Source organism: Dipodomys merriami, unplaced genomic scaffold, assembly GCF_024711535.1.
Source record: "Dipodomys merriami isolate MVZ:Mamm:240054 unplaced genomic scaffold, mDipMer1.0.p SCAF_25, whole genome shotgun sequence".
NCBI lineage: Eukaryota > Metazoa > Chordata > Mammalia > Rodentia > Heteromyidae > Dipodomys > Dipodomys merriami.
This window is the reverse complement of record NW_027203937.1, coordinates 22284571-22294122: the sequence shown is the minus strand read 5'-3', so window position 1 is coordinate 22294122 and position 9552 is coordinate 22284571. Positions and strand designations below refer to the sequence as shown.

Here is a 9552-nt window from a genome sequence, read left to right as displayed (position 1 = left end):
AAAAGTGGGATTGTTGGGTCATACGGGAGCTCTATGTGAAGTCTTTTGAGGAACCTCCATACTACTTTCCAAAGTGGTTGAACGAGTTTACACTCCCACCAACTTCCCTTTCCTTTTATATACAAGACAAAAGGTACAGAAATCAAATACAGTGACAAAAGGGAATAAACCAAAGGAAAAAAGGGAAAAAACACAAGCAGTGCAGTAAAAAACCCCTTGTTTCCATTTCTTGGAGTTTATTTTGATAAACATCATTTTATATGGTCAGATGCACATAGTTATTAAGCCCTTGTGATCCTCTCCTAAGAAAATCTCCCTTTGGTCTCACTGGGTGAATGTTGAGAGTGCTATTTAATTAATCATGTCCAAGAGTAATTATTTATCTTTTACTATCCATTGGGTTTACTTGTAGATTTATAGGCACATTCTAATTATTACAAATAAGGAAAACCATGTAGCCTATGTTTCTTTGGGTCTGGCTTACTTTGCTTAGTATAATTTTTTCCAAGTCTTTCTATTTCCTTATGAATGGAGCAATGCCATTTTTTGATAGAAGCATAGAATTCTATTTTGTGTATTTTACTACAGTTAATATGCCATTATCAAGAAAACAATGGAATTCTATGCCTCCATCAGAAAGAATGACATTGCCCCATTTGTTAGGAAATGGAAAGACTTGGAAAAAATTATATTAAGTGAAGTAAGCCAGGCCCAAAGAAACATAGGTCCTATGATTTCCCTTATTTGCAATAACTAGTATATGTCTGAGACTAGCAGAAAAGGTCAGATAAGTTGATGTTAGGTGAAATGAACCCCAAGATAAGGATTCAAATGATTTTTCTTTCTTGAGATTGTTTCTAACATATTTATAAGATGATTTCTTTGTTGCTTAGTATGTCCCTCCCCCCACTGTATAACTCCTGATTTCACTGTATTTGTTGTTATAATTTGTGGAGGGGAAGGGAAAAAACAAATTGTTTAAATAGGGATACAGGTGGATCCATTGCAACAATGAGATGTACAAGACGTTATGTGGAAAAATGAACTTTACAACTTTGGCCGGTGTGTGTGTGTGTGTGGGGGGGGAGATCGGAAGGGATGGGAAGGGGAAACAAAGGAGGAGGCAACATTGCTTGATAAGAAAAGTACTCATTATCTTGCCCAGGTAATTGTAACCCCTCTGTACAGTATTTTTCCAATAACTCCTGCTTTCACTGTATTTGATGTCAGTATAATTTGTGGAGGGGAAGGGAAAAACAAATCGCTTAAATAGGGATACAGGTGGACTCATTGCAACAATGAGATGTACAAGTCGTTATGTCGAAAATGAACTTAACAACTTTGGTAGTGGGGAGAAGGATTGGGTGGTGGGGCGGGGAGGGAGGATAGGTAGGGATGGGGAGGGGAAACCAAGGAGGAGGCTAAAATGCCTGATAAGAAATGTACTCATTATCTTGCCCATGTAATTGTAACCCCTCAGTACAGTATTTTCACAATAAAAAAAAGGAAAAAAAAAAGAAAACTAACAATAATAGATGCTAGAAGGGTTGTGGTCTAAAGAGAGCACTACTACAGTGTTGATGGGAATGTAAACTTGTTCAATCATTGTGGAAAGCAATATGGAGGTTCCTCAAAAGAGTAAACATAGAACTTCCCTATGACCCAGCAATCCTACTCCTGGGCATTTATCCAAATGACCACAAAGCAGGTTGCACTAAAGTCATCAGCACAACCATGTTCATTGTAGTATTGTTTACCATAGCTAAGATATGGAATCAACCCAGATACCCCTTCATTGGATGAATACCACATTTTCTTTATCCATTCATCCATTGAGGGGAATCTGAGTTGATTTCTTGGCTATAGTAAGTAGTGTTGGAATGAACAGGGATGTGCTGAGAGCTTTACAGTGGACTTGTTTGTGCTCTATTGAATAAATGTCCATGTTTGGTTTCTTAAAGAACCATATTGCTTTTCAGAGTAATTGTACAATCTTCATTGCCAACAACAGTGTAATAGCGTTCCCTTTTGGTTGTGTCCTCACCAGTATTGTTATTGTTTCTTTTAAAAAATTAATTCATTAATTAATTCTGTTATTGTTTTTATAATTATTTTCCTTTTGATATGCTGCTCTTTATACTATTTTTCCTAATTGAAATAAATGGAGACTTTTGTGTTTTTAATATTCTCCTATATGTAAATTACTTTACAAACACTCTGAGTTTTATAACTAGAATTTGTCTTATCAACTTTCTCTCTCCTCTTTCTTTTTCTCTGTCTCTGTTGAATGTTCATGGGCCTCTTGCTTTATTTCATTTCTCATGTTCATCCAAATGGTAGGCACAGTGCTTATTGCGTATATCAGCATGTTCTTGTTATGTCATGGTAATACCCTAAGAGCCTCCAAGTTCAGCCTGGGATGCACAGAATCTAAATTTATTTTTTGGTCAGTCGTGGGCCTTGAAATCTGGACCTGGGCTCTGTCCCTGAGCTCTTCAGCTCAAGTTGAGCACTCTACCACTTGAGCCACAGTGCAACTTCCAGTTTTCTGGTGGTTAATTGGTGATAAGTGTCTCGGGGACTTTCCTGCCCAAGCTGGCTTTGAATCATCATCATCAGATCTTAGCTTTCTGAGTAGCTAGGATTAGAGGCATGAGCCACTGGCACCTGGCCAGAATCTAAATTTTGAGCCTCAGAAACTCAGGAAGTGTAGAGGGATACCTTCTTTCCCTTTTTAATAAAATAATATTAATGACTGTGTTGATTACAATATATCTACATTCTAAAATTAGTGTTTCTGTTTTTATTGTTTCCACTGGCTCTTTTTGGCATCTTGGCTTTTTTGAGCTGGGAACACTTATCTTTATTTTTGTATATATTTTTTATTGTAAAGATACTGTAAGATGGATTACAGTTACATGAGTAAGGTAATAAGTATATTTCCTATCAAGCATTGCTACCTCCTCTTTTGTTTTTTTCCCTGACCATCCCTTCTGTCCCCAATCTCCCCAACTCCTCCCCCCTCCACAAAGTTGTAAAGTTCACTTTTGACATAGTGTGTTGCACACTATAAGGATATAGGATCAACCTATATCCTTATTTCAGCATTTTGTTATTTCCCTTCCCATCCCCAAATTAGAAAAATGTATATACAAGATGCAGGGCTTGAATCAAATACAGTGAAAACAGGAGTTATACCATGGTGGAAGAACATACAAAAGAAACAAAAAAAACACATGGTACATTATAAATACATTAAAAACAACAGCAAAAGGGGCTGGAAAGGTGGCTCAGTGGTAAAGTGCTTGCCTTGCATGCATGAGGCCCTGGGTTCAATTCCTCAGCACCACAAAAGAAAAAAGAAAAAAAGCCCGAAGTGGCACTGTGGCTCAAGTGGTAGAGTCCTAGCCTTGAGCTGAAGAGCTGAGGGACAGTGCCCAGGCCAAGAGTTCAGGCCCCAAGATCGGACGCCCCCCCCCCACCAAAAAAAAAAAAAACAACAGCAAGAAAGATAAAACTTCTTGTGTTCTTATCTTGGGGTTAATTTCACTTAGTATCATCTTATATGGTCATATGTACATAGCTTGACCTTTTCTGTTTGTCCTAGACATATACTAGTTGGTTCCATATCTGCTAGGTATGGTGAATAATGCTGCAATAAACATAGTTGTGCTAGTAGCTTTAGTATGGCCTTGTTTGTGATCATTTGGGTAAATGCCCATAAGTAGAATTGCTGGGTCATAGGAGAGCTCTATGTGGAGTCTTTTGAGGAACTTCCATACTGCTTTCCAAAGTGATTGAACAAGTTTACATTTCCACCCACAATGCAGTAGGGTTCCCTCCTGGACATATCTGTCCAGCATCTGTTGTTATTAGAGTTCTTGATTATAGACATTCTAACTAGGGTAAGGTGGTATCTCAATATTTTGATTTGCATTGCTTTTATGGCTAGAGAAGTTGAGCATTTCTTCATGTGTCTCTTGGTCATTCTTATTTTCTCTTCAGAGAAGTTTCTCTTTAAGCCTTTAGCCCACTTATTAATTGGGCAGTTGTTTCTTTGAGTCTTTGTTGTTGGGGGATTTTATTTTTTGAGTTCTAAGTGTATTTTAGATATGAAGTCCTTGTCCATTGTATTGCTAGTGAAGATCTTCTCCTAATCCGTGGGTTTTCTACTGATCTTGCTATGTTCTTTGGCATGCAGTTTCATGCAATCCCGTTTGTACAAACTTTCTTTGATTTGTGGTCTTTCTTTATTAAAAAAAATTTGGGGCTGGGTGCTCGTGGCTCATGCTTATATTCCTAGCTACTCAGGAGGCTGAGATCTGAGGATCATTGCTCAAAGCCAGTCCTGGCAGGAAAGTCTGTGAGACTCTTATCTCAATAAACCACGAGAAAACCGAAAGTGGAGCTGTGGCTCAAGTGGTAGAGTGCTCACCTTGAGCTGAAGTGTGCAGGGACAGTGCCCAAGCCCAGAGGTCAAGCCCCACAATCTACCAAAAAAAACAAAAAAAAATCATTGTTTTTGCTATTCTGGGTCTTTTATTGTTTCATATAAAGTTTTTGGTTGCTTCTCCTACTTCATTGAAGAATGAGGTTGGGACATTGATAGGTATGGCATTGAATTTGTAGTCAGCCTTGGAAAAGATGGCCATTTTCACAATGTTAATCCTAACAATCCAGGAGCATGGGAGGATTTTCCACTTCCTTAGTTCTGCTTTAATTTCCTTTTTCAGGTTTTTAACATTTTCATCGTAGAAGTCCTTCACTTCTTTAGTTAGCTCTTAGGTATTTTATATTTTGTGGGGTTATTACAAAAGGAGTTACTTTCCTGAATTCAGCCACGCTCTTCTCATTGTTGGCATACAGAAAGCCATTGATTTTTTTTGCTTTGTTTTTATTTTTTAGTTGTAACTCTATTCTTTTAATTGTGAAAATACCATACAGAGGGGTTAGAATTACATGGGCAAGATAATGAGTACATTTCTTACCAAGCATTGTTGCCTCCTTTGTTTCCCCTTACCATCCCTTCCACTCACCCGCACCACCAAAGCCATTGATTTTTGAGGATTAATTTTATACCCTGCTACCTTGCCAATGTTTTGAATCAGCTCAAGTACCTTGGGAATGGAGTCCATGTGGTTCTTTAAATACAAGATCATGTCATCTGCATAGAGGGAGAGTTTTACTTCATATTTCCCTATTTGGATCCTCTTTATGTTTGCATCTTGTCTTATTGGTGTAGCGAGGCATTGTAATACTGAATTGAAGATAAGTGTCTCATTCCTGAATTTAGAGGAAATGGCTTTATTTTTTCACCATTAAGTATAATGCTGGCTGTAGGTTCGTCATATACAGCCTTTATTGTATTGAGGAATGTTCCCTGGATTCCTAGTTTTTCCAGAGCTTTCATCATAAAGGGGTTTTGGGTCTTTTTCTGCATCTATTGAGATAATCATGTGGTTCTTATCCTTGCTCTTGTTGATGTAATAAATTATATTAATTGATTTGTGTATTCTGTGAACCAGCTTTGCATCCCTGAAATGAATCCTGTTTGATTGTGGTGTATGATTTTTTGGATGAATTGTTGAAGTCTATTGGCCAAATTTTGTTGAGAAGCTTTGCATCCATGTTCATCAAAGAAATGGGTCTATAGTTCTCTTTCTTTGATGAGTCCCTGCCTGGTTTTGGGATGAGGGTTATGATAGCTTCATAGAATAAGATCGGTAGTGAACTTTCTCATTCAATTTCATTGAAGAGTTGGAGGAGTAGTGGTATGAGTTCTGCTTTGAAGGCCTTGTAGAATTCAGCTGTAAATCCATCTGCTCCTGGGCTTTTCTTAGCTGGGAGGTTTTTTATTGCTCTTTCTATTTGATGCTTGGTATGGGTCTATTAAGTTAGTTTAAGTCATCTTGGTTTAGTTTGGGTATGTCAATATTTGCTAGAAATTTGTCCATTTATTTAATATTCTCAAACTTATTAGCATAAGGTTTGAGAAATATTCCCATATAATATTCTGAATCTTAATTGTTTCTGTGGTGATGTTTCCATTTTCATCTCTGAGTTTGTTTATTTGGGTGTGTTCTCTTCTTTTTCTGTAAGATTTGCTAAGGGTCTGTTAATTTTGTTAACTTTTTTGAAGAGCCAGCTCTTTGTTTTGTTGATTCTTTCTATGTTTTTTACTCTAATTCATTTAATTCTGATTTAATTTTAATTATTTGTTTCCATCTACTGGATTATGGTTAGCTTGTTGCTCTTTTTCAAGGAGCTTCAGGTGCCTTGTTAAATTAAATGGTGCTGGAAAAATTGGTTAATAACTTGTAGAAAACTAAAGCTAGATCCTTATATATCACCTGGCACCAGAATCATCTCCAAATGGACCAAAGTCCTCGTAGTCAAATGAAAATATTACAGGACATAGTAGGAGAAACCCTAGGTCTCCTTGGCACAGGTCGAAATTTTCTTAATAGGGATCCAGAAGCACAACAAATCAAAGAAAGATTGGACAAATGGGATTACATGAAGCTGCAGAGTTTCTGCATGGCAAAGGACATAGCTAGCAAGATCAATAGAAAGCTCATGGATTGGGAGAAGATCTTCATTAGCCATACAACAGATAAGGGTCTCATATCTAAAATAGACTTGGAAATCAAAAAATTAAATCCCCCAACAACAAATCCTCAAGGAAACAATCGCCCAATAAATAAGTGAGCTAAAGTCTTAAAGAAAAATTTCTCTGAAGAGGAAATAAGAATGGCCAATAGACACATGAATTACCCGAATGATCACTAACAAGATCATACTAAAGCTACCAGCACATCTATGTTTATTGCAGCATTATTCACCATAGCTAAGATATGGAACCAACACAGATGTTCCTCAGTAGATGAATGGATCAAGAAAATGTGATATATATATATATATGTATATGTATATATATATATGTATATATATATATATATATATATATATATATGATTTCTATGTCACCATCAAAAAGAATGACATTGCCCCATTTGTTAGGAAATGGAGAAGTAAGTGAAGTAATCCAGGCCCAAAGAAATATTGGTCCCATGGTTTCCCTCATTTGCAATAACTAGTATATGCCTGGGACAAGTAGAAAAGTTCAAAAGCTATGTACATATGATCAGATAAGGTGAAGTTAAATGAAATGAAGTCCAAGATAGGGACACAAATGGTTTTTTTCTTTCTTGCTATTTTTCTGATGCATTTATAAGGAACCATGTGATTTTTTTTGTTGCTTTGTATGTTCCTTTCCCATGGTATAACCCCTGTTTTCACTCTATTTGATGTCAGTATAATTTGGGGAGGGGAAGGGAGAAAACAAAATGTTTAAGTAGGGATACAGGTTGACCCATTGTAGCAATGAGATGTACAAGACTCTTGAAAAACAAAGTTTACAATTTAGCCGGCAGGGGTGGGGGGAGGATAGTGGTGAAGGGGAGTGTAGTTGTGGAGGTGGGAGGGAAGGGATGGTAGGGGAAAAACAAAGGAGGCAGCAACAATGCTTACTAGGAAATGTACTCCTTACCTTGCTCATGTAACTATAACCCCTCTATATAGTATTTTCAAAATAAAAAACTTTGTAAAAATAAAGTGATTGAAATATATCTAGTAACTTCTCCATTATTGTAGCCAATAGGTGACAACCAACTTATAGAGATGATCAGTTTACCTCGGGACACAAGTTTGGATGTTTTAGCCCTTGATAAGTTGATTCTGTCTCATTGGTGGCACATTATGGAAGGGACATAGTAGGGCAAAACCATTTACCCATGTGATCAGTAAGCAAACTGAAGTAGAACAAACTGTGGTCCCACAATACAATTTTTATACTTTGTTCTCAATTATCCAAACTCCCACTTAGCTCAATACTTCCATCACTACCCAGTAGGACACAAGGAGCGACAACTGGAGTAACTTTTGTTGACCTAACAAGATCTAGACTATAGTAAGATTTAACAAACCTGACTATAGTAAGATTTAAACAACCAGTGCGCACCATTTCAAAAACATAAAGAAAACTTTATAAAGAGTTCCATAGAAGTTTGTTTTATGAAAACAGTTTATGTTCTTAATATAGATTTAGTGAGGTTTTATATACCTAACATATTAGAAAACTCTAATTTACTACAGGATTTGAAAACTAGTACCATGTAAAGATTAGAAAATAACAGACTGTTCTAGAATTTTTTCCTACCAAGCTCTCTCTTTAGAGCACTCTTAATCTCATTATTCCTAAGACTATAAATGAGGGGGTTCAGCATAGGAATCACGGCCATGTAGAACACAGATATCACCTTGTTTTGGTCAGTTGAGAAGTTGGATTTGGGCATCACATAAATGAATGTAAGGGTCCCATAGAATAGAGAAACTGCAGTGAGGTGGGAGGTGCAGGTGGAGAAGGCCTTGTGGCGGCCCTCAGTGGAGCGCATCTTCAGAATGGTGATAAAAATATAGATGTAGGAGACAGCTATGATAATTACTGTGAATACAACAATGAAGCCAGCAGTCAATGTGGAAAGAAGTATGAGGACACTGTCTTCAGAACAGGCAACTTCACGTAGGGGAGCAAAGTCACAAAAGAAATGATTGACTCTATTTGGTCCACAAAAGTGGAAGGAACAGAAGGAAATGATAAAGGAGGAAGCATCAAAAACCCCACCAGTGTAAGCTACTATAAGTAACTTGACACAGACTTGTGTAGACATTTTGGTTGAATACAGAAGTGGGCTGCAGATGGCCACAAACCTATCATAGGCCATGGCAGCCAGAAGAAAGCAATCAGCTGCCCCAAAGAAAACAGCTGTACCAAGCTGAATGCCACATCCATGGTAGGAGATCACATTTTTGTCCATTAGGAAGTTAGCCAACATGTTGGGTGTGACAGAAGATGAAAAGAACATGTCCACAAAAGCTAAATTGCTGAGGAAAAAGTACATGGGGTAATGGAGTTGAGTGGAGACTTTGATGAGAAGGATTGTGCAGAGATTTCCAGATACGGTCACCAGGTAGATGCACAGGATGATGATGAAGAGGATGACTCGAAGGACTGGATCTTGTGTTAAGCCCAGTAGAATGAACTCTGTCACTTCAGTATGGTTCCCATCCACCAAGGAATCCATCAGACAATGGAGCTGCTGCCAGGACAAATCTAGGATGAATAGAGTAGAGTTTATAAATGTACTAATTTCAATTTCATTAACACATATGGAATGTCATCATAAGCATATTCAAGCATCCTTGCACATTTAGGTGCAAAGATGTATAATTTTAAAACTGAAATTTGCCAAACCATCTTCAAATTTCTATTTTTGATGGTCTCTTAACCTTTACATTTAAATGTTCTTCAATCTGTATAATATGTGACATTAAAGCCAAATAAAAATACTAGGCAGATGAATATAACCACGAGTATGACTAAATGTACTTGAAGGAAACAAGGTGGTTAAGCTGTTGCAAGGAAAGATCATATTTATTTGCATACCTTCTAAATGGTAAGCATGAAGGAAGAATTATATCCCTACTGATCTA

General features: G+C 37.2%; 1 protein-coding gene across 1 annotated transcript; it reads right to left on the bottom strand.

Annotated features, from left to right (window-relative positions):
- Positions 1 to 8201: 8201 nt before the first annotated feature.
- Positions 8202 to 9143, bottom strand: LOC138836290 (olfactory receptor 5P76-like). The gene has a single exon (XM_070034782.1). It carries the CDS (start codon positions 9141 to 9143, stop codon positions 8202 to 8204), a length of 942 nt encoding a protein of 313 aa, XP_069890883.1.
- Between the last annotated feature and the right edge of the window lie 409 nt (positions 9144 to 9552).